A 25,382-nucleotide genomic window follows, 5' to 3' on the forward strand; every position below is an offset into this window, starting at 1 on the left:
ATTAGCTGGGAGTGGTGGCGGGTTGGTAATCCCAACTCCTCAGGAGGCTGAGGCAGGAGAATCACTTGGGCCCAGGAGGCGGAGGTTGCAGTGAACCAAGATTGTACCACTGCACTCCAGCTTGGGAGACAGACTGAGACTCTGTCTAAAAAAAAAAAAAAAATCTGGCAGATGCAGCGGTGTGTGTCTGTAGTCCACTAGCAGCTACTCGGGAGGCTTGGAGGCTGAGGTGGGAGGATTGCTTGAGTCCAGGAGGTAGAGGTAACAGTGAGCTGTGATTGCATTACTGCACTCCAGCCTGGGCAACAGAGTGAGACTCTGGCTCAAAAAAAAAAAAAAAAAGGAAAAAAAGAAGAAGGAAATGGGGAGGAAGACAGGAGGAAGAAGAGTGGAAATAAGAGTTAACATTTCACATCACAATTACATGTTTTATAGTCACAAAGTTGTTCTGAACGTTTCTGTAATAGCTAAGGGGATCACATTTGGGATATGATAATACACAGTAGGTAAAACACACTCCAGCCCCAATCGTGTACATGTCAAAGGTGGATGATGCAATGCCAAACATGCAGTCTTAAGAACTTACCTATTTAGAATTTACACCCCAACTAACCGTAAAAGAATAAAACATGTAATTCAAAATAAATTCAAGGATAAAAATGGAACAAGCCTACTTAAATGGAAAGAGAAAGTAATGATACTGGCAATTTGGGATGATTTAATTGTAAGTAACCACTGAGTGGATTAGAAAAGGAAATGAGTTGGCCGGGCGCAGTGGCTCATGCCTGTAATCCCAGCACTTTGGGAGGCCGAGGTCAGAGGATCACGAGGTCAGGTGTTTGAGACCAGCCTAGCCAGCATGGTGAAACCCCGTCTCTACTAAAAATACAAAAATTAGCCGGGCATGGTGGTGGGCGCCTGTAGTCCCAGCTACTTGGGAGGCTGAGGCAGGACAATGGCGTGAACCCGGGAGGTGGAGTGTGCAGTGAGCCAAGATCGCGCCACTGCACTCCAGCCTGGGCGACAGAGCGAGACTCTGTCTCAAAAAAAAAAAAAGAAAAGAAAAGAAAAGAAGTGAGGTTGAGGCCAGGCACAGGGGCTTACACGTGTAAGCCTAACGTTTTGGCAGGCTGAGGTGGGAGGATCACTTGAAGCCAGGAGTTTGAGGCTGCAGGGAGTGTGAATGGTCCACTGCACTCCAGCCTGGGCATCAGAGCAAGACTCTTGTCTCTTAAAAAAAAAAAATTAAAAACAGAAGTGAGGTTCAGAGAGGTCAAGTCAATTCTCCAAGGTCACATAACTATTAAGTAGAAAAGCCACAATTAAAACCCAGAACTGGGCCAGGCGAGGTGGCTCACACCTGTAATCTCAGCACTTTGGGAGGCCGAGGGGGGTGGATCATTTAATGTCAGGCGTTCAAGACCAGCCTGGCCAACATGGTGAAACCCTGTCTCTACTAAAAATACAAAAATTAGCCAAGCGTGGTGGTGGGCGCCTGTAATCCCAGCTACTCAGGAGGCTGAGGCAGGAGAATGGCTTGAGCCCGGGAGGCGGAGGTGGCAAGGAGCTGAGATTGTGCCACTGCACTCTAGCCTGGGTGACAGAGCGAGATTCTGCCTCAAAAATAAATAAATAAATAAATAAAACCCAGAACTAGGCCAGGTGCAGTGGCTCATTCCTGTAATCCTAGCACTTTGGGAGACCAAGGCAGGAGGATTGCTTGAGCCCAGATGTTTGAGACCAGCCTGGGCAACATAAGGAGATCCTGTTTCTACAAAAAAAATTAAAAAAAAATATTTTTTCTTGAGACAGAGTCTCATTCTGTTGCCCAGGCTGGAGTGCAGTGGCATGATCTTGACTCACTGCAACCTCTGCCTCCAGGTTTAAGCAATTCTCTTGCCTCAGCCTCCCAAATAGCTGGGACTACAGGTGCACACCACCATGACTGGCTAATTTTTTGTATTTTAGTAGAGATGGGGTTTCACCATGTTTCCCAGTCTGGTCTCGAACTTCTGAGCTCAGGCAATCCACCCACCTTGGCCTCCCAAAGTGCTGGGATTACAGGCATGAGCCACAATGCCTGGCCAAAAAATAAAAAATTAACTGGGTGTGGTGGCATGCACCTTCGTGATCATGCCACTCCACTCAGCCTGGGTGACAGAGTGAAACCGTGTCTCAAACAAACAAACAAACAAATAAATAAATAAATAAAACCCCCAGAACTATTTGGTTCATTGATACTTTTTTTTTTTTGAGACAGAGTCTCGCTGTGCCACCCAGGCTGGAGTGCAGTGGCGAGATCATATAGCTCACTGCAGCCTCGAACTCCTGGGCTCAACCTATCCTCCCTCCTTGGCCTCCCAAAGTGCTAGGGTTACAGGTGTGAGCCACGGTGCCTGGCCTGGTTCATTGATACTTTAAATGAATAACATAAAGAAACCTGTTAACTTAAATGTATATTGTTCATATCCTAAAGTTGCATGAAGTTCTAGTAGCACACTAGAAGTGAGCTTGTGATGGACAGGGCAAGTAATGCCATACTGCTACCGGAAAGTAAGATCGTGTTTGGGAACATGATTCCTCTTTGGAGCAGTAACCTCCCTCCCCTCTACTGACCTCATAAGCCTTCGAGAAATGCTTGCTGAACTAAACTGAAAGTGGCCTGGGAGGGCCCCTACTTCACTGCAAATAAAAAACCAAACAGGATTTTAAAACCTTAATCTTCATCTTGCCAGGAAGCTTTAAAAATCCTGTTTCCTGATTTCTTTACCCTGAAACTGGCTTTGGCTTAATATTAGCTCATTCTAAAAACCACTAGCACTTTAACTCACCAAATAGCACACCCTTTAGATTGGATTAGGTGTGGAGGCTGCTAACCAGCCCTAGGGGAAGGTTATGAAAAGGAAAAGCTCTCCAACCATGGCTCTAGGTGGGAAAGAAGCCAGATCACCTAGATGCAGAAAGCATGCCTCGCCACTTGGTCTCCAAATCTGCAAAAACATGAGCGGCGAGCAGAGTACCCCGAGGAAATGAAATCAAGCCAGGATATTTTTAGGCAACACATTTTGAAGTTAGTATTTATTCTGCTGTATTTCTTGCTGATTAGGATGCCATTTCTTCATCCTAATGAATTCCTATATATTTAGTCTTTTTTTTTTTTTTTTTTTGAGACGGAGTCTTGCTCTGTCGCCCAGGCTGGAGTGCAGTGGCGCGATCTCAGCTCACTGCAAGCTCTGCCTCCCAGGTTCACGCCATTCTCCTGCCTCAGCCTCCCGAGCAGCTGGGACTATAGGCGCCCGCCACCACACCCAGCTATATTTAGTCTTGAAAATGAATAATGGTATTAAACATTAGGGGGAGCTTTTTTGGCTTGAATAAATGAATTTCTATTTCTCTTTAACTTGTTTTCTTTTTTTTGACCCCCATATGGGCACGTGGTTTAACTCCTAAATGTTTAACAACCCAGATCTCATGGCGCTAAGGAAGCTGCTATGAGCTTGTTGATCCTCTGGATCTCAGCAGCAGTCCCAGCATCAATCTCAGATCTCCTGGTCAAAGCTGCTTTGGGCAGAGAGTTCATCATTAATTTGTTTTCTACATAAAATTTTTTTAAGGAAGAACTAATCATTTTTCTTACTTGCCCATCCCTAATTCTAACACTTACCTTTTAATATAGAAAGGGAGCCTGAAGGAATCAGAATATTTCCATGTAGACATTTCATCTGCTTTAAATTTATTTTAATTACTTAATTTATTTATTTTTGAGACAGTCTCACGCTATTGCCCAGGCTGGAGTGCAGTGGTAACGATCTCGATCTCAGCTCACTGCAACCTCTGTCTTCCAGGTTCAAGTCATTCTTCCACCTCAGTCTCCCAAGTAGCTGGGATTACAGGCTTGCGCCACCACACCCGGCTAATTTTTTGTATTTTGAGTAGAGATGGGATTTTGCCATGTTGCCCAGGCTGGTCTCAAACTCCTGACCTCTGGTGATCCACCCACCTTAGCTTCCAAAAATGCTGGGATTACAGGTGTGAGCCACCATGCCTGGCCTAAATTTTTATTTTCATGGTCTTAACTTTTTTTCTGCTCTTTTTGGATGAACCTTCCTGATCATCAGTTTGGAAAACTCTATTGGGAAAAAACTTTTTTTTTTTTTTTTTTTTTGAGACAGAGTCTCGCTCTGTCGCCCAGGCTGGAGTGCAGTGGCACGATCTTGGCTCACTGCCACCTCTGCCTCCCTGTTCAAGCCATTCTCCTGCCTCAGCCTCCCGAGTAGCTGGGATTACAGGCATGCACCACCATGCCTGGCTAATTTTTGTATTTTTAGTAGAGATGGGGTTTCACCATGTTGGCCAGGCTGGTCCCAAACCCCCGGCCTCAAGAGATCCACCTGCTTTGGCTTCCCAAAGTGCTCAGATTACAGGCGTGAGCCACTGCACCCGTTCTCTATCGAGAAGAAATCTAAAACCACATATGAGACAAAGAATTAAATCCTCGTCAGGCTTTTGTGGGAAGACTGCATTAAGCTCCAGCACGGGAAAGGCCACTCTTAGACAGTACTCTTGATGACAGACATGTCAAAGGAAGGGGGAAAATGGCCCAGTGCCCCAGAGTAACATGACTGTTCTTTGCTTCCAGCAAAAACTAGTCTAAGTAATGTTATGAATATAATTATTAAACTTTTCAACTTAAAAATGGGCTGAATGAATATCTGTCAGGTTAGAAATAGACAGAACTAAGGGAGGCTGAGGCAGGACAATCGCTTGAACCAGGGAGTCGGAGGTTGCGGTGAGCCAAGATCATGCCACAGCACTCCAGCCTGGTGACAGAGTGAGACTCTGTCTCAAAAAAAAAAACCAAAAAAAAAAAGGGAAAAGATATAGGGAGAACTAGCTATGTGTTTCAGCATGCATTTACTTCTCCAATTCTTGATTCTCTCTCCCTTTGAGTGTATAATATAATAATGCACAGACTCCTGACCTCAAACCCATACCATCACGTTCCATGCCCACATTGGATTCTGGCTTTTCTAGCTTATAATATAAACCTGCACAGCACTTAAAGCACAGCCTCCAGAATTTGTTGCTGTCTCTATGTGATCTTATCTTGTATCTATTATTTCTTTTAAAAGTGGTCTTATTTGCTTTTAAAAAATTATATTAATTAAAACACAAAATAAGAAGGCACCCCCTGGTATTAGACCAAACAACAAACAGGAAACTGAAGTTCAGAGAAAGTAAGCAATTTCCCCAGGATCGCAGAGCTAGTAAGTAGCTGACCTAGTACTCAAATTTAGATTGTCTGATTCTAAAGTTCACTTGCTGGCTGGGCAAGGTGGCTCACACCTATAATCCCAGTGCTTTGGGAGGCCGAGGCAGGAGGATCACTTAAGACCAGCCTGGGCAACATAGTGAGACCTCTTCTCTACCAAAAATTATTTAAAAATTAACTGGCATGGTGGTGCATGCCTGTAGTCCCAGCTACTTGGGAGGTTAAGGTGGGAGGATTGTTTGAGCCCAGGAGTTTGGGGCTGCCCTCAGCCTGGCTGACAGACTCTTTTGAATTTTCAACCAAGTAAATATGCTCTCTTTTCAGAGAAACAAATCCAAAGGTTGAATTCTCAACTCCTTGCTAAGAAATAATGTCCAGGCCAGGCGCAGTAACTCGCGCCTGTAATCCCAGCATGGTGGGAGGCCGAGGCGGGTGGATTACGAGGTCAGGGGTTCGAGACCAGCCTGACCAACGTGGTGAAACCCCATCTCTACTAAAAATACAAAAATTGGCTGGGCGTGGTGGCAGGCGCCTGTAATCCCAGCTATTCAGGAGGCTGAGGCAGGAGAATTGCTTTAACCTGGGAGGCGAAGGTTGCAGTGAGCCGAGATCGCACCACTGCACTCCAGCCTTGGCGACAGAGCGAGACTCCGTCTCAAAAAAAAAAAAAAATAATAATAATAATGTCCAGTATCTCAAAAAATGAGGGTAAAATTTTCAATGAGGGTAAAATTATGATTATTAAAATAAATTATTACATATATGTAAATAATGATAACAGCATCTCACTGAGTCCTCTCAGCAAACTTGCGAGGTAGGAATTATTATTATTATTACAATCTCACACATGAAGAAATGAAGGCATAGAAAAATAATTTGTCTACTGCCACACAGCTGGTAAATTGTGGAATAGAAATTCCCTGACACTATAAAATTTGTCATCTTTAAAAAAAAGTATTATTGGCTTGGCACGCTGGCTCATGCCTGTAATCCCAGCACTTTGGGAGTCTGAGGCGGGTGGATCACGAGGTCAGGAGATAGAGAACATCCTGACCTCGTGAAACTAGCTAACACAGTGAAACCCCATCTCTACTAAAAATACAAAAAATTAGCCGGGCACGGTGGCAGGCAACTGTAGTCCCAGCTACTCAGGAGGCTGAGGCAGGAGAATGGTGTGAACCTGGGAGGCGGAGCTTGCAGTGAGCCGAGATGGCGCCACTGCACTCCAGCCTGGGCAACAGAGCAAGACTCTGTCTCCAAAAAAAAAAAAAAAGTATTATTATTATTAATTTATTTTTTAACTGTCCTGTGTAGTAAAAAATTTGGCATCTGAAAGCAAGGTGAGAAGGATACAAAGAACACCACAGAACTTTAAATACAAGTGAAGAAAGTTTGGGAGAATCACTTTCATTTAAAAAATAATTAAATTTCAAACATACATTGTTTACTTGCATAAATTTTCATCTAACAAAATTAAAAGAAGCTACAGATATGATTGTTTAATTTGGTCCTTTTAGTATCTGGAAAAAAGCTCAAAGTCCTAATACGAACTCGATCTAATAGCTACACTTTTTCTTTTTTTTTTTTAAACAGTCTCACTCTATCACCCAGGCTGGAGTGCAGTGACGTGATCTCGGCTCACTGAAACCTTCACCTCCCAGATTCAAGTGGTTCTCATGCCTCAGCCTCTGGAGTAGCTGGGATTACAGGTGTGTGCCACCACATGCAGGTAATTTTTGTATTTTTGGTAGAGACGGGGTTTCACCATTTTGGCCAGGCTGGTCTCGAACTCCTGACCTCAGGTGATCCACCCTCCTCAGCCTCCCAAAGTGCTGGGATTACAGGTGTGAGCCACCACGCCTGGCCAATAGCTACATTTCACAGATGTACAATACTACTATGTAGATAAATAGACCTAAGAGAAAAGTATTAACAAATCTAAAGTATAACGTGAAGTAAACTTTATTCTTACCATTTTCCTTTTTGATGACAATGATGGCTCATTTATCTGGAACAAAAAGAGTTCAAATAGTTTTTCAAAGGCATGTGAAGCTACTTTGCAAATATTTTCATCCATTTACATTTATAGCCCAATCTCAATTTTAAGAGGTCGATCCTCTACTTGATGGGTGTTTCTCATCCTCTTTTTGCCTAGGTTTTGAAGGGCCAGTGGAGAACTGAGAAGAGGGATAACTGTAATTCCCTGTCAATCAGGGCATAGAGAGGAGTAGGGAATATGGGGATGGTGGAAACTGTTAGATAAACCACTCTGAATTACCCTCAAAGTTTATTTACTCTTGCCTCCCATTACTTTACATGATTAAAGAGTTAGGACAATTACTCTATAATAGAAAAAAGCCCTAGGCCATTACATCTTCTAACCTTTAGAAAGTTACAGCAACGTACAGACAGGCACAACCTTCAACATCAGGTGACTGAAGTCTAATTAGGCATTATGAAAAGTCTCATAGACATAAGTTTTTGTTGAGAAAGGAAAAAGAAATAAAACTATTATGTTGATCATTCTATTCACATAGAATTTTTAAATATTAAGATTTAATAATTTACGCAACTAGCATAAAATTATGAGGAAGTATGTGTTTCACTATCTGGATTTCATATTGATTAGAATTAACATTTTTTACTTTGTACACAGAGATGTACATTTAAGAAATAAATTGTAACTTTAAGAAACAAAAATTTAATACATGTGAAGGTTTGTTACATAAAAAAAACAAAAATGTAAGAAATATGCTTAAAGTGCTAAGACACATTTTTAGAAATAACTTGAATCTATGCAGAGTTCTAGCAAGATAAATTATTCTGTGACAATCAAGCTAGGCATGATGGCTTATGCCTGTAATCCCAGCACTTTGGGAGGCTGAGGGGAAAGGATCGCTTGAGGCCAGGAGTTTGAGACCAGCCTCGGCAACATAGCAAGACCCCGTCTCTACAAAAAATTTAAAAAATATATAGAGAGAGATCACATGGACACATGTCAAAGTTCTTTGTATAACATGTAGGTACTTGTTATAAAACTATTTTTTTCCACCAAGCACAGTGGCTTATACTTATAATCCCAACAATTTGGGAGGCTGAGGCAGGAGGATTGCTTGAGCCCAGAAGTTCGAGACCAGCCTGGGTAACACAGTGATACCCTGTCTTTACAAAAAATATTAAAAAATAGCCAGGTGTGGTGGTGTATGCCTGTAGTCCCAGCTACCTGGGAGGTAGATTGCTTGAGCCTGGGAGGTCAAAGCTGCAGTGAGCCATGATTGTGCCACTGTATTGCAGGCTGGGTGACAGAGTGAGACCCTTCCTCAAAACAAACCATCAACAACAACAACGACAACAAAACGATTTGTTTCCCATTTTACTAGGTGTAAAAAGAAAATCTAAGGCTGCGTGCGGTGGCTCACACCTGTAATCTCAACACTCTGGGAGGCCAAGGCAGATGGATCACCAGAGGTCAGGAGTTCAAGACCAGCCTGGCCAACATGGCAAAACCCTGTCTCTACTAAAATACAAAAACTAGCTGGGCATGGTGGCATGTCCCTGTAATCCCAGCTACTAGGGGGTCTGAGGCAGGAGGATCGCTTGAACCTTGGAAGTGGAGGTTACAGTGAGCCGAGATTGTGCCACTGCACTCCAGCCTGGCGCCAGATAATGGGGGAAATTCATCCCCAATATTTCACGTAGGTTCTTTTCTATATTCCCTAAGTGTCGGCCAGTCTGAGAAATAAAGGGAAAGAGTAAAAAAGAGAGAAATTTTAAAGGTGGATGTCCGGGGGAGACATCACATGTCAGCAGGTTCCGTGATGCCCCCAAGCCGTAAAACCAGCAAGTTTTTATTAGTGATTTTCAAAAGGGGAGGGAGTGTACAAATATGGTGTGGGTCACAGAGATCACATGCTTCACAAGATAATAAAATATCACAAGGCAAATGGAGGCAGGGCGAGATCACAGGACCACAGGACCGGGGTGAAATTAAAATTGCTACTGAAGTTTTGGGCATGCATTGTCATTGATAACATCTTATCAGGAGACAGGGTTTGAGAGCAGACAACTGGTCTGACCAAAATTTATTAGGCGGGAATTTCCTTGTCCTAATAAGCCTGGGAGCACTACAGGAGACCAGGGCTTATTTCATCCCTTATCTACGATTGTAAAAGACAGCTGTCCCCAAAGTGGCCATTTCAGAGGCCTCTCCTTAGGGAGGCATCCTCTTTCTCAGGGATGCTCCTTGCTGAGAAAAAGAATTCAGTGCTATTTCTCCTATTTGCTTTTGAAAGAAGAGAAATATGGCTCTGTTCCGCCCGACTCTCGGGCAGCCAGAGTTTAAGGTTATCTCCCTTGTTCCCTGAACATCGCTGTTATCCTGTTCTTTTTTCAAGGTGTCCAGATTTCATATTGTTCAAACACACATGCTCTACAAACAATTTGTGCAGTTAACTCAATCATCACAGGGTCCTGAGGCGACATACATCCTCCTCAGCTTACAAAGATGACGGGATTAAGAGATTAAAGTAAAGACAGGCATAGGAAATCACAAGGGTATTGATTGGGGGAAGTGATAAGTGTCCATGAAATCTTCACAATTTATGTTCAGAGACTGCACTAAAGACAGGAGTAAGAAATTATAAAAGTATTAATTTGGGGAACTAATAAATGTCCATGAAATCTTCACAATTTGTGTTCTTCTGCCATGGCTTCAGCCGGTCCCTCCGTTCGGGGTCCCTGACTTCCTGCAACAGTGCCACTACACTCTGGCAACAGAGTGAGACTCTGTCTCAAAAAAAACAGAAAAAAAAAAAAAAAAAAAAAAAAAAAAAAAAAAAGAAAATTAAAAAAACCAAAAGAAAAGAAGGGCCAGGCATGGTGGCTCACATCTGTAACCCCAGCACTTTGGGATGCCAAGGCAGGTGGATTGCTTGAGTCCAGGAGTTTGAAACCAGCCTGGACAACATGGCAAATACTCATCTCTAAAGAAAAAAAAAAATAAAAAAATTTTAAAACCAAAGGGCTATTTGTTGTTATGCATCAGATTCAAGCAAAAGATTAAAAACAAAATACATATGTCAGTGTGTGCTGTTATAAGGACATGATTTAATTTTTATTTATAGTTTTGCCCAATATATACCATGTGCAATTGTATAGTATCTAAGAAGTCTTAGGAAAAGTGGAAAAGCAAAAATTCATAATACAGTTAACTTAAAATTACAAAAAATTTTAAGGTAAATACTGAAAATTCCAGTGGCATAGGAGAGTCTACTACACACATCTCCTTGGAAGAAAGCAAAATATCAACTAACTTCAGAGAATAATGTAGCCAGTGGAACATACTCTAACATTTACTACTGTTCAATCAAAATAATTTTAGGTAGGGCTTTTATCTCATCCTTCAGTTATTATTATTTTATTCTTCTTATTGTTCTCATTATTATTTATTCTCATTATTATCCTATTAATTTCTAGAAATATAAAAACATTGTAGGACTTCCATTCTCATTTTGGACCATACGTCTTCCTCAAATAAAGATAAATTATCAAAACCACTGGGCAAGTTTTCAGAGTATATTCATTACAATTCAATCTCTCAATACTTAAAAAAATCAAACATGGTTTACCATATTCTTATTTGGCTTTATTCAACTCACTGGGAGAAAGAAAATCATAACATTTAAATGAAAAATTAGGAGTTTTTATTAAAGAATTAAGACTGTTCTCAAACTTACTTTAATGATGAGACACTTATTTTGCTGAGTATATTCTTCTTCTTTGCAAAAATTCAGTAGCTGTATCTTTCCCTTAAGCTTCAGACAGACATAATAATGCAGCCAACAAACTATATATTACACATCTGGTGTCTACTTGCAATGTTATATAACAGCCAAACACCAGAGTGGGTTATCCCAGTCAACGCATGTCAGATATTGCACTAGGACTTTTGAATCTCAGACCATTTAAAAAAAAAGAAAGAAAGAAAGAAAAGATTTCTATGAAAGCTTTCTGTTTTGAGCACTATCCATTTTTTAACAAGGGAGCAAATAAATAACCGAAAAAACAAACATACACACACAAACGAGGGATTATGAAATCACTTACCTCCTGTTGTTCCATATATTCTCTATGTCTCCGAGCTGCCTCATGCCTCCATAACTTTAGGCAAACCAAAGCACTAATGAGATAAACTATCATGGTGACAAACAGGAAGATCATTGCAGCTATTTGTCCTCCTTCTACCCGGCAGAACACTGCGTTCACTGGTGTATTAAATAACGGATAGTAGCAGAGGCCACCTCGGTTGGTATCATTCACATAGACTATGGCTGCGGCCATATACAAAATAAACAAGGCAACGTTAATTCCAAATTCAGTTAGGGGCCACCAATTAGAGTCCAGAAGAATGGTCCGGTAATACATGGACATGCCAAGAACCAGAATAATAATGGTGGTGATCCAAGCTAATCCAGCAACCACGAGTACAAAAGGGGTCTTAGGGCCAGTGTAGTAATAGCCCCCATACATACTGCCCAGTCCACCAACGCCTCCCATGCCATACGGTTGTGAATATCCAAACAAGTTGTACCACTCACTGTCCTTGTGAATGTAAGCTGTGACACAAGCAAAGACACCGGCCCCCAAAAGCAGCTCCACCACACCCAGTATTCTCAGCAGGCCTGCCCACGACTTCATGTAGGAGTATCTCAGGTTGTACTCCTCCACCTTCTCACTGTATGTTCGAACTGTTTGTGTGTGTCGGTCTAGAGATCCATAGGAATCCCGGGGAAACACTGCGTCAGCCTCTTTCCGGGAACTAAACGTTCCTTCTGACCCTCCGTAGGGATCTTTGCAGGAGTTGGGGGGCGAACAGTGGTTTGGTCTTGCTGGAGAGGCTGGTGGTGAACACTCCACTCCATCGGAGATGTACCTGATATCAGACACTGGCTTATCCCATACGGGGTCCTTTTTCTTCCCTCTGAAAAAGTTCTTCCAGGAGTCGGGGACAAAGCGCCTTACTGGTTTGAGATCTGGCGCTATAGCTGGTTCTTCTGTGTCACTTGAGTAGAAGTCTGGGCCGAATGGTGGCTGTAATGGGAGAGGGGGTGGTGGCAAGGGATCAGCGCTCACTGCCCGCTCACTGTCATGGAGAGTTGGGTGGGTTCTTATGGTGCTATCTTGATAAGGCAGGTCGTTTGGTACCTCATCATAGCGCCTGTCCCGATTCCTGGATCTTCCATCATTTGACGACATTTGTGATTTTCACACCTGTGGCCAAATTTAAAGTTATCACTTATGATTAGTTACTTATCCTCTCAATGGTGCTGATTTTATTCATGTAGTAGCAAAAAGTATTTAGGAGACCAACAGGATCATGTCTAATTATTATGATATACAAAAATGATAAATATGAGACCGGGCGCGGTGGCTCATGCCTGTAATCCCAGCACTTTGGGAGGCCAAGACAGGCGGATCATTTCAGGTCAGGAGTTTGAGACCAGCCTGACCAACATGGTGAAACACTATCTCTACTAAAAATACAAAAACTAGCCAAGAGTGGTGGCATGCGCCTGTGATCCCAGCTACTCAGGAGGCTGAGGTATAGACCGCTTGAAACTGCTTGAACCCGGGAGGCCGAGGTTGCAGTGAGTTGAGATTGCGCTACTGCACTCCAGCCTGGGTGACAAGGCTAGACCCTGTCTCAAAAAAAAAAAAAAAAAGAAAAAAGATAAATATGTATGTTTTAAAACAATAGATTTTGTATATTTTAAACAATTATATTACCCAGGGATACAGTCATCATTCTATGCCATTTTAAGTGCAATCAAGATTTAAAATCTTAGGCTGGGCATGATGGCTCATGCCTGTAATCCTAGCACTTCTGAGAGGCCAAGGCAGGAGGATCACTTAGGGCCAGGAGTTAAAGACCAGCCTGGCAACATAGTGAGACCCTGTATCTACAAAAAATTTTTAAAAATTAGCCGTGTGTGGTGCTGTGCCCACAGTCTCAGCCACTTGGGAGGCTGAGGTGGAGGAAAGAATCACCTGACCCCAGGAGTCGGAGGTTACAGTGAGCTATGATTACACCACTGCACTCTAGCCTGGGTGACACAGCGAGTCTCTGTCTCCAAAAAAAGAAAAAAAAAAAAGAAATGAAAAATGAAGTATTTGTAAATCTAATTTATCTGTGAGCCCTATTAAACAATAAAATAAAGAACAAAAGTGACAAAACTTTAACAAAACAGAACGCGAACACACTCCCAACTACAGTCATTTCCTCAAACATCTAAATCAAAATACTAAGAGTTTGAGTGTAGCGAAATTTGATGAGTCAGCAAATATTCTTCATTTTCACTTGGAATAGCCTAGGAGAGGCAGTCTGTTAAAAAACAGGGAGTGCACAGCCCTTCCCCTTCCTAAATCAACAAAGTCATTTTAGAGGACTTGCTTCTTCCAGTCTAAAATATTAACAATTGAAACTAGATGTAAAAAAGTTGAATCTCAGAGACAACATCACCAAAGGCAAAGGCTCCCCCAAGGCACAATAGAGAATGGCAGCAATGACCATTACTATTACTCTTTCCAGAGCAATTCAGGTGATTCACTGTTCCCAAGGAGAGACTCAAGTATCTCAGGAGGTATTCAATCCACCTCAAAAATAAAGCAAAGAAAATGCACTTTTACTAAGCCTGTTGATTCATGAAATCAATGCTCTGCACCCATATACAGAAAGAAGGAAACCATTTGTGAATTAACTACTAAGTTTAAGGTATGCTGAATTTCTCTCAAATTGTTTATAAGTATTTTCCTTGAAGACTTAAAAAATTTTTTTCATTCACACCCTGCCAAGTCTCATTATTGAAGACTTAACCTGGGCACATAGTATTGTACTTGATACTATGAAGGTCTCAAAATTAAAATTGATAACCCCATCTTTTTTGTTATTGTTTTGTTTATTTAATATTTTCAAGATAGAGTCTCACTCTGTTTCCCAGGCCAGAGCGTAGCAGCACAATCATAGCTCACTGCAGCCTCAATCTCCCTGGCTCAAGCACTCCAGCTGCTTCAGTCTCCTGAGTAGCTGGGACTACAGGTGCATGCCACCATACCCAGCTAATTCCTTTTTTTTTTTTTTTTTTGAGATGGAGTCTTGCTCTGTCGCCCAGGCGGGAGTGCAGTGGTGCCATCTCGGCTCACTGCAAGCTCTGCCTCCCAGGTTCACACCATTCTCCTGCCTCAGCCTCCCAAGTAGCTGGGACTACAGGCACTCGCCACCACGCCCGGCTAATTTTTTGTATTTTTAGTAGAGATGGGGACCATGTTAGCCAGGATGGTCTTGATATCCTGACCTCATGATCTACCCGCCTCGGCCTCCCAAAGTGCTGGGATTACAGGTGTGAGACACCACACTCGGCCGCTAATTATTTAAAAATTTTAGTAGACATTAAGTATCACTATGTTGCCTAGGCTGGTCTTGAACTCCTGGGCTCAAGCCATCCTCCTGCCTTGGCCACCCAAAGTGCTGGGATTACAAGTGTTAGCCACTGCACTTGGTCTGATAACCCCATCTTTACACTGTTGAACAATTTGGAAATTCCTAAGGCTTTATTTTATTTTACTTTGGAAAACGAAGACCCTACATTTAACCTGCCTTGCAACAGGCATGCTGAAGGTATACTGGTGGACAAACCAGACTGAAATCCTTGCCTTCATGATGCTTTAACTGGGGGAGTGCCCGGCAGATTGACAGATGATAGATAAATGAAATATACAGTATGCTAAAGAACAAAGTTGAGAAATGGGGTAAAGACTGAAATGGGGACAGGATGTTACAATCTTAAACCGAGTGGCCAGAGATATCTTCATAGAGAAAGGGATATCTGAGTATAGAACTGAAGGTGAAGGAGGAAGCCAGGCCATTATCAGGGACAAGTGTTCGGGCAGAAGGAATAGCTAGCGCAAATGCCCTGAGACAGGAGTGCCTGGTATGTTCGAGAAATATTTAGGCCTGGAGGCTACTGTGGCAGCAGCAAAGTGGGTAAGAAGGTGAATAGTAGAACTGAGGCCATCTGAATCATGTAAGGCCTTGAAAACCACTGGAAAGAAACGACTTTGTCTTTTGCTAGGAGTGAGATGAGAAGCCACTGGAGGATTCTGAATAGAGGAGTGACATGATTTGACTTGTTTTAACAGTATCACTATGGATGCTGTGTTGACAGTACACTCCAGAAGGCAAGAGGTAAACAGGAAGACTGGCTAGGCCATTGAAATAATCCAATGGATCACTGAGATCGTGAGAAGAGGTCAAATGCTAGACAGGTATTTAAAATTTTTATTATAGAATTTTTTAAACATAATAAAAAGTAGAAAGAATAGTATTATGAACCCTTGTGTACCCACATCCCGCTTCTACACTTACCAATTTATGGCCAAACTTGTTTCATTTATACTCCCCATACTATTTCCTCTGCCAATAGAGTCCTCTGAAGTAAACCCCAGACATCTGATCATTTTATCTATCTATACTTCATTCTCCACCCGTCCAGCTTAGCCTTGGGAAGCAACAGACTGAAGAGTGTTTCAGATGCGTTAAAAATCCAGGTAGAAATGTTAAGAGGGCAAGCAAGGCACAGAGGGTATGTACAGACTGGAGACAAGGGAATGGGGTGGAAACCCAGGGTCTCCTAATAGGGCACTCCGACCTTAGAGGATTAACTGTGATGGCCCCAGCAGGGTGCCCAATGCAAAGCGGCTCTGTATATTATAACAATCAGTTATTTTTGTACCTTTCTCTTTCTTTCTCTAAAAAAGTGTAAGTTCTAGAAACGCTATTACGACTCTAGTTTTTGAAACACATTTCTAAGAAATGTAGAAGCAAAAGCACAACAAATTATTTTAGCAAGTTTTACATAGCATTTACAGCATACGCTATGCTTAATTCAATTCACTGGTAAACATACGATTCACTGTAATGGATTTAACTCTTCACCTGTGAAGTGGCTTATTTGAATCAAACCACCTTATCTATTTTTAAAGAAAAAACAAGCAATTATTAAAGAGTTGTGGAAAAGCAAGATAATGCGATTTTTAGAAGGGAATGGTTAGTTGTATTTCATTACATCTTAAATATCTGGATACCCCTAATGTCTTTCAGGATGTCACTGAGAGTCCGTTCTGGTCGCGCAGGCCGCGGCAGCGTGTGTCTTTGTCCTGCTCAGGCCCCCGGACCCTTACTCCACTCTTGGACACTCATCTTGGAAAGCCGCGGCAGTGGCAGGAGAAATGGCTCCCCCAGCAAAGTGTCACAGGAATCATGCCTGGTCACCTTTACACAAGGAGAACCACCGGTTTACCTGGCTTAAAAGTTTTGCTGGACCCAAGAAACGGGTAATTTCGGATACTTCTGCGCTTCCGAGGGGTCAGGAAGGGCTCTGCAGTTCTAACTAACCCACGACTGTCCGGGGGTACCGAGCATTTTCGCTGTGGGGTCTCCCCTGCGCCAGCCTCTGGGCGCCCGGTCCCACAAATCTCATTGTGTCCTCGGTTCTGCCCGCGCCGGCTAGGCGTTCGTCTTCGCGTTTCTGGCTGAAGCCCACTCTCTTTAGAGATTCCGCCCCAACGAGGCCGAAACTAAGACAGAAGACCTCCCAGGTAAGGAACACCTGGATCGCCCCGAGGTGGGCGCCCCGCCCCGCGCCCGGAAGGACGGCAGCTCGGCCGCACCTGCGTCCTCAAAGCGAAACCCGGCGGGACGCGGGCCTCCCCGGATCCCTGGCTCCGGCCTCCCCCGCGCGCTATGGCAGGCTGAGCGCCGAGCGCGGGCACCCCTCCGCCCCGCACACCTGGGCCGGGGGCCGCCGGGCCTTCCTCTCCCGGTCACGTGGCCCCACCCCGGTCCCACTTACCTGCGCAGCCGCCAGGAAGAGCGCGCACGCCGCCCGGGACTCTGAAACCGGTATCGGGCTCCCGGGGTGGGGGCGGGGCCGGGACGGGACGAGCCCAGCTTTCCCCGCCCGGCTCTGCCCCGCCCGGCTCTGCCCCGCCCGGATCTGTCGGCCCGACTCCCGCTCTGGGCCCAGGCTGCTCGGTGCCACCAGCCGGCACCTCGCGGCAATGACTACACACTGGGCTCTTTTGGAAAGATAGTTTACAGTTTTCATCGCAATGTTGCCATCCTCTTCCCTATCTTTTGAAAAGTTTGACACTGGGGGAGGGAGATTCGTGCACTGTGCCTAAGGACCCATGGCAGACAGTGCATGCTAGATAATGTTAAAAGACAGGAGAAACAAAATGAAATTCAACATTTTAATTGTGATATAACTTATGTAAATACTTTCCAAAAAGTATCTAAGATATTCCACTGTACAACACATCAAAACTTTATCTGAGAAGCTGGAGACAATAAAGTGTAAATAAGGCACACAGTTTACACTCATAATTGCATCCTAAACTGTTGTATAGTTCATATTTACAACCCCCCATAACGTTTTTGCATCCTGAATTAGTCCTTCACATTTTGATATTTGGCATAATGTTCAAACACACTTTATACACACTGACCGCTCCTTAAACCACTCACAGATTTAATAAATACAGAAAAAATTAAGAGATTTGAAGTCTTGATCTTCTATTTACTTCAAGATGACAGAAGAGGTTTCTTGTGATGAAATACTACAAGAATGAAGAATTAACAAACTGTTGTGTAATTCATCAGAAAAGCATATTAACTCTGCTGAAGTACCATTGAATGAAACAAAAATGAAGCTGTGAAGTAGCAATCTGATTAGCAGGCTGGCTTCTATGTCCCATCACTCTCATAGTCTTCTATTACTATGTTTTCTTCTATGTCTCCTTGGGCTGAAAAGGGCTGGGGCTGGCTAGCAGGCAGTTCACTGGCACTATTCTGACTCAAAGGAAGAGACCAGGTTTCCGGCGCAGTGGCTTGAGTGGGTTCACCCAGAGATTCCTCTGCAGAATATCCTGCATTAAGCTGGGCTTCATCTCCACTGTCAGGGTCTATCATTCCATGTTCCCTCTCAGTCAGGGCTTCCATTTTCAATCTGGCGGATTCACAGTGCAGGCATTAAGAACCAAAGGAAGAGACTGTTAAATTACACCATGAGTGTGATGATTATGAAGCCATCTTTCATTTACCTACATTGTGCTGTTTAGCTAGTCCCTTTATAGAAACAAAACTACAAGGTAAATGACAAACTGTGAGTAAGTTCCTACAACTTAAAATACACAAAGGAGCTGAACACGGTGGCTCATGCCTGTACTATCAGCACTGTGGGAGGCCAAGGCAGACAGATCACTTGAGGCCAGGAGTTCAAGACCAGCCTGGCCAACGTGGCGAAACCCCATCTCTATTGAAAATAGAAAAATCAGCCAGGCGTGGTGGCACACGTCTGTAATCCCAGCTACTCAGGAGGCTGAGGCAGGAGAATTGTTTGAACCCAGGAGGCGCAAGTTGCAGTCAGCCAAGCTCATGCCACTGAACTCCAGCCTAGACAACAGAGCAAGACTCTGTCTCCAAACAAAAAACAAACAAACAAAAAAACAAACCAAACCACAACAACAACAAAAACACCTAAAAATAAAAAGAAATAATGTCTTCAGTAAAGATTTTTTCTTTTTTTTTTTTTTTTATTGAGACTGTCTTGCTCTATCGCCCAGGCTGGAGTGCAGTGGTGCAATCTCAGTTTACTGCAACCTCTGCCTCCCAGGTTCAAGCGATTCTCCTGCCTCAGCCTCCCAAATAGCTGGGATTACAGGCACACGCCACCAAGCCCAACTAATTTGTATTTTTAGTAGAGATGGGGTTTCACCATGTTGGTCAGGGTAATCTTGAACTCCCGAACTCAGGTGATCCACCTGCCTCCGCCTCCCAAAGTGTGGGGATTACAAGTGTGAGCCACCACACCCAGCCTTCAGTAAAGAATTTTTACAAATTAAAAAGGAAAAAATGAAATATAATAGAAAAATGGGCACAAACATGGACAACTTATAAAACAAATACAAATGGTTACTAAAATTGTTAAATCTAATTTGTAATTTTAAAAATGAAAATTAACATAATGAGCTACTACTGTCATCTTTTTTTTTTTTTTTTTTAGACAGTCTTGCTCTGTCGCCCAGGCTAGAGGGCAATAGCACGATCTTGGCTCACTGCAACCTCCACTTCAGGTTCAAGTGATTCTCCTGTCTCAGCCTCTGGAGTAGCTGGGATTACAGGCAGGCACCACCACACCCAGCTAGTTTTTGTATTTTTAGTAGAGATGGGGTTTCACCATGTTGGCTAGGCTGGTCTCGAACTCCTGACCTTAGATGATCCACCCAGCTCAGCCTCCCAAAGTGCTGGGATTACAGGCATGAGCCACTGCGCCTGGCCTATTACTGTCATCTTCTAAACTGGCAAAGATACTTTTAAAACCCAGTGGTGGCAAGGGTTAGGAGAAAAGAACATACTGATACACTGTAAGTGGATATAAAATTGGCAAAATATTCTTGCCAACAATTTGGCAATAAAGAGGAAAAGCCCCAAAAGGTATATACCTATTGATCCAGCAATTTCATTTGTAGGAATTCATTCTAAGTAAATAGTATTTGAAATGCATGATGACTTATCTGTAAGGCTGGGATAGTAAAAGCTGAAAAAAAGCTAAATGGGCAAAAATAATGTGTAGGTTGAATTATAGGAAATTAAACATCTATTAAATATTAAGTATTAACATTTAAAACTAAATACTAAACATATGAACGATGGTTTTAAATATGGTCAACATAAATAAAAGATAGTACCAGTCACTGTAATATATAGCACTGAAAATACTGCCTCTCGTGGCCGGGCGCGGTGGCTCCCGCCTGTAATCCCAACACTTTGGGAGGCCGAAGTGGGCGGATCACAAGGTCAGGAGATCAAGACCATCCTGACTAACACGGTGAAACCCTGTCTCTACTAAAAATACAAAAAATTAGCCGGGCGTGGTGGCAGGCGCCTGTAGTCCCAGCTACTCGGGAGACTGAGGCAGGAGAATGGCATGAACCTGGGAGGCAGAGCTTGCAGTGAGCCAAGATTGTATTACTGCACTCCAGCCTGGGCGATAAAGCGAGACTCTGTCTAAAAAAAAAAAAGAAAATACTGCCTCTCAAGTCACATCAAGTAGGTAGTTGAACCAATAATAAAATAGTGAAGATTCTCATTCAATTTAGGCTTGTATAAATTGCAGCAACCCAATACATCTCAGGAGCAAAAATACAATAGAACATACTTGTCTTTATTTTGATACCACAATCTTAGTGGGTGGGGGAGAGAAGCCATCAAAGAGACTTGGTCCTGCTTTCATTCAGAGGGATGTGAGAAGAAAAGCAGTGTTTATGAAATGTATAAGCCCTGATCACATCCCAGTGGGACAATGCTTCAAGATCCATCCATCATGATCTTTCTGTGATAGGAAAGATGGGCTCCACATAGCTAAGCCAGTATACAGAAAAAAACATTAACACTACAAAGGCCTCAGTGAATCTTTGAGGGTAGAGAGGGGCAAAAAAGCTCACATCACAGGAGTTTTCCATTTGGGACCAGAAATAGGAGAAAAGGTAGGAGGAGTCAGAGTTGCCATTTCTATCACTTACTTTTGTCCATGCATTCAGTAAGCAAGATTTTTTAATTTTTTTTTTTTTTTTTTGAGATGGAGTTTTGCTTTTGTTGCCCAGGCTGGGGTGCAATGGTATGATCTTGACTCACTGCAACCTCCACCTCCTGGGTTGAAGCGATTCTCCTGCCTCAGCCTCCTGAGTAGCTGGGATTACAGGCATGTGCCACCACACCAGGCTAAATTTTGTATTTTTAGTAGAGATGGGGTTTCACCATGTTGTCCAGACTGGTCTTGAATTCCTGATCTCAGGTGATCCACCTGCCTCAGGCTCCCAAAGTGCTGGGATCACAAGCATGAGCCACCACTCCCGGCCATTTTAAAAATCTTTAAACAATTCCTGAGTGCTTAATTCGATCTTAGAAATAAGCTAAGTCAAACCGAAATATAGGTTTTGTGTTAATCACTGATAATGGCACAGAAGCTACTTTCCAATAAAATGAATAGTATATATATAGATAGATAGACATCTATTTTTTGCTTGTCTAAATTTTCTAAAATAAGAAAATATGAAGGACTCTTCTACTTTCTAAGGCAGTTCCTAGTCACTGCAGGTCTTCAAGCATAGGCTAAGAATATCTCTCAACAGGAAAGCTGGAAAGGGGTTTCTAGATTTGCTGAATCGGAGGATCTTAAAGATTCCTCTGCCTTTGTGATTCCACGCTTCCATTTAATCTGGTATAGTCCATTGGGAGTGGGTGAAAATATGCTGTTATATTAAAGAAAAGGAAGGGTCTACAATACAATTATGTTTATAAATTATTAGGTCCAGTATGTCTTTCTTGGATGTTACAGATAACAGTTATTGATTCATATTGAACATATTCAGTAGACATTTCATTATCAGCTTTTTGGAAATTGAGATGATCAGCTTACCTTCCAAAGTGTCGCTTCAGAGGGAGCCTTCCAATATCTTGGATAAAAGAAATCTGAGCTGAAACAGATTTTTTAAAAGTTGTAAACAATTTTCCAAAGAAAATATACAAATGGCCAATAAGCACATGAAAAGATGCTGAACATCACTAATCTTTAGAGAAATGCAAATCCAAGCCATAGTGAGATACCAATTCACATCTATTAGGATGACTGTTATAAAAAACCAGAAAACAAGAAGTGTGGGTAAGGATGTAGAGAAACTGGAACCCTTGTGCACTGCTCATGGGAATGTAAAATGGTGTAGCTGTTGTGGAAAACAGTACAGTGTGTCCTCAAAAAATTAAAAATGGAATTATTATATGGTCTAACAATTCCACTTCTGGGTATATACCCAAAATAATTAAAAGCAGAGTCTCAAAAAGATATTTGTATGCCCATGTTCATATCAGCATTAACAATAATCAATGGGTGGAAGCAACCCAAGTGTCCATCAACAGATGAATGGATAACCAAATATGGTATATACATCTAATGGAATATTACTCAGCTTTAAAAAGGACACATGCTGTAACACAAATGAACTGCGATGACATCATTCTAAGTGAAACCAGTCACAAAAGAACGAATATTGTATGATTCCACTTATATGAAGTATTTAGAGTCATAAATTAATAAAGACAGAAAGTAGAATGGTGGCTGGCCGGGCGCGGTGGCTCACGCTTGTAATCCCAGCACTTTGGGAGGCCGAGGCGGACGGATCACGAGGTCAGGAGATCGAGACCACGGTGAAACCCCGTCTCTACTAAAAAAATACAAAAAATTAGCCGGGCGTGGTGGCGGGCGTCTGTAGTCCCAGCTACTCGGAGAGGCTGAGGCAGGAGAATGGCGTGAACCCAGGAGGCGGAGCTTGCAGTGAGCTGAGATCGCGCCACTGCACTCCAGCCTGGGCGACAGAGCGAGACTCCGTCTCAAAAAAAAAAAAAAAAAAAAAAAAAAAAAAAAAGTAGAATGGTGGCTGCCAGGGGGAAGGGAAAATGGGGAATTAATGCTAATAGTTACAGAATTTCAGTTTTGCAAGAAGCAAAAGTTTCGGAAACTGGTTGCAGAACAAGGTGGATATACTTAACACTACTGCACTGCATAATTCAAAATGGTTAAGATGATAAACTTTATGCTTTGTATACTTTATCACAATTAAAAATTCAAAAAGAAAAAGAATGACATAGTAAACTTTCAGGATGACAGCATAAGCTCTTGTGCACCCACTCCCAGAGATAAGCTAAATCGGTGAAAACTTTTAAAAATCAATCATTTAAAGTCTCTGGAAATTGTCCTAATAGCATACAGCAAATGAGAAAAGATCTATTCAAGAAAATCAAACATGAAGAATCTGAGGCATTTGAGCCATTATCTCCTCCCTCCCATTCCCAACCCTGAGCTGAGAGGGCTCAGCTTGATGAACATTTCATTCCAGGTGGGTACAGCCAAGAACTAAGGACTCCTTCCTACTGGAGTGCAGCAGGGTGTTTGCGGCTTCCTTTCTCCACCTGGCCCTACTCATAGGATAAGAGGTTCTAACCCAAAGGCACTGTCCCCTGTCCCAACTGCAGTCTCCCTTACCCCAGCTTGTTACATAGCAGAGGGTCCACACTGGGAGAGGCAAGCCAAAATAATCAGAGGCTACCTCTGCAGCTGGGCACCCACCCAGAATAAGTGGCTTAGAGATTTTGCCCAGAGGAGAGGCAGTCCATAGGAAAAAGCTCTGAAGCCTTCCCCAAAGGAACTCACTTTATTTGAAACATAGTGTGGGGAAGTTCAAGCCTAAAGGGCACCCCGGAAACCAGCTCCTCTTAAATAAGAACAAGCTAAGCATAAGCCAACTAGTTCATAAGAAACAACCAGGGAAAGAGACAACTAAGAAAAGCCTTCCTGGTTTCAGAACAACCCTCAGAAACTGGCTTGAAAGCCTACACCTGCCCAAATTAAATTGGATCAGACTGTGGAGAAATTTTTGTCCTAGAACACTGCTGAAAACAGAGCAATTAGATAGTAATTAGGGAGCAGTCAGGCGCAGTGGCTCACGTCTGTAATCCCAGCACTTTGGGAGGCCAAGGTGGGTGGATCACTTGAGGTCAGGTTCAAGACCAGCCTGGCTAACATGGTGAAACGCCATCTCTACTAAAAATAGAAAAATTAGCTGGGGATGGTGGCACACGCCTGTAGTCCCAGCTACTCAGGAGGCTGAAGCATAAGAATTGCTTGAGCCTGGGAGGCGGAGGTTGCAGTGAGCCATCGTACCACTGCACTCCAGTATGGGTGACAGAGCGAGACCCTTTCCTCAAAAAAAAAAGTAATTAGGGTAGCCAACAGTGTGATAACAAAGGAAGCAAAGAGCTATACACAGATATCAGGGAAAGAGAAAAAGTGAGCTCTGCTAAAACCACCATCATCCCAAGTAAACTGTGGGCACAGCCAAGGATGAGCTCTCTGAAGAGGGAGGAAGGCTTCATATTGCAAAAGACAGACTTCATTACATGAGTTTAGCTAAGTCACTAAACAAATAAACAAGCACACAACAATGAAAACAAGCCCCAGAGGAGGAGAATCAATATTCTCCAGAATTGCTACAATATATTCCCTAAAACATCTAGTTTTCAACAAAAATTATGACATGTAAAGAAACAGGAAAGTGTGACCTACACACAAGAAAAAGGTGGGTAAAAGAAACTGCCTTTGCGAGGGCTCAGACATTAAATTTAACAGAAAAACACTTCAGATAAGCCATTAAAAATATTTTCAAAGTAGAAAAGGAAATCATGCTTAAAGTAGTAAAGAAAGCTGTAATGACAATGTCTCATGAAGAAGAGTATCAACAAAAAGACAAAAATTATAAAAAGAACCAAATGAAAATTCTGGAGTCAAAAAGTACAATAACTAAAATGAAAAATTCACTAAAGGGGCTCAACAGTAGATTTGAACCAGAAGTATCATCAAACTTGGACATAGGCCAGGCGTGGTAGCTCATGCTTATAATCCCAGCACTTTGGGAGGCCGAGGCAGGCAGATCACCTGAGGTCAGGAGTTCAAGGCCAGCCTGGCCAACATGGCGAAACCCCGCTGGGAATAGTGGCACGTGCCTGTATTCCCAGCTACTCGGGGGGTTGAGGCAGGAGAACTGCTTGAACCCGGGAGGTGGAGACTGCAGTGAGCTGAGATGGTGCTACTGCACTCTAGCCTGGACAACAGAGGGAGACTCTGTCTCCAAAAAAAAAAAAAAAAAAAAAAAAAAACTTGGACATAGATTCACTTATAGAAGACAGAAGAAATATGAACAGCCAGGCGCAGTGGCTCACGCTTGTAATCCCAGCACTTTGGGAGGCCGAGGCGGGCGGATCACGAGGTCAGCAGATCGAGACCATGGTGAAACCCCGACTCTACTAAAAATACAAAAAATCAGCCGGGCGTGGTGGCAGGCACCTGTAGTCCCAGCTACTCGGAGAGGCTGGGGCAGAAGAATGGCATGAACCCGGGAGGCGGAGCTTGCAGTGAGCCGAGATTGAGCCACTGCACTCCAGCCT

General features: G+C 42.9%; 2 protein-coding genes across 14 annotated transcripts in view; both read right to left on the reverse strand.

Moving 5' to 3' along the window:
* Positions 1-17,324, reverse strand: part of MARVELD2 (MARVEL domain containing 2) — a 29,482-nt gene extending 12,158 nt beyond the window's left edge. Inside the window, exons 1-3 of one of the 5 annotated variants that reach the window (XM_055253000.2) lie at positions 17,179-17,324; positions 11,378-12,541; positions 7,245-7,280 (exon numbers count right to left, since the gene is read on the reverse strand). In XM_055253000.2, the coding sequence (XP_055108975.1) occupies positions 7,245-7,280; positions 11,378-12,526 (1,185 nt within the window). In that variant the 5' untranslated portion in view covers positions 12,527-12,541; positions 17,179-17,324. Of the gene's footprint in view, positions 1-7,244; positions 7,281-11,377; positions 12,542-16,411; positions 16,606-16,626 lie in introns of those variants that run through there. The other 4 variants (XM_055252999.2, XM_063623182.1, XM_063623183.1 and 1 more) reach the window with 4 other exon arrangements.
* Positions 17,325-17,564: 240 nt separating this feature from the next.
* The window catches only part of RAD17 (RAD17 checkpoint clamp loader component), an 84,956-nt gene continuing 77,138 nt past the window's right edge, over positions 17,565-25,382 (reverse strand). For all 9 annotated transcript variants that reach the window (XM_055252996.2, XM_055252989.2, XM_063623179.1 and 6 more), the window contains 2 exons: positions 21,805-21,862; positions 17,565-18,333 (listed from right to left, as the gene is read on the reverse strand). In XM_055252996.2, the coding sequence (XP_055108971.2) occupies positions 18,072-18,333; positions 21,805-21,862 (320 nt within the window). In that variant the 3' untranslated portion in view covers positions 17,565-18,071. The remainder of the gene's footprint in view (positions 18,334-21,804; positions 21,863-25,382) is intronic.

Source organism: Symphalangus syndactylus, chromosome 18, assembly GCF_028878055.3.
Source record: "Symphalangus syndactylus isolate Jambi chromosome 18, NHGRI_mSymSyn1-v2.1_pri, whole genome shotgun sequence".
NCBI classification, from domain to species: domain Eukaryota; kingdom Metazoa; phylum Chordata; class Mammalia; order Primates; family Hylobatidae; genus Symphalangus; species Symphalangus syndactylus.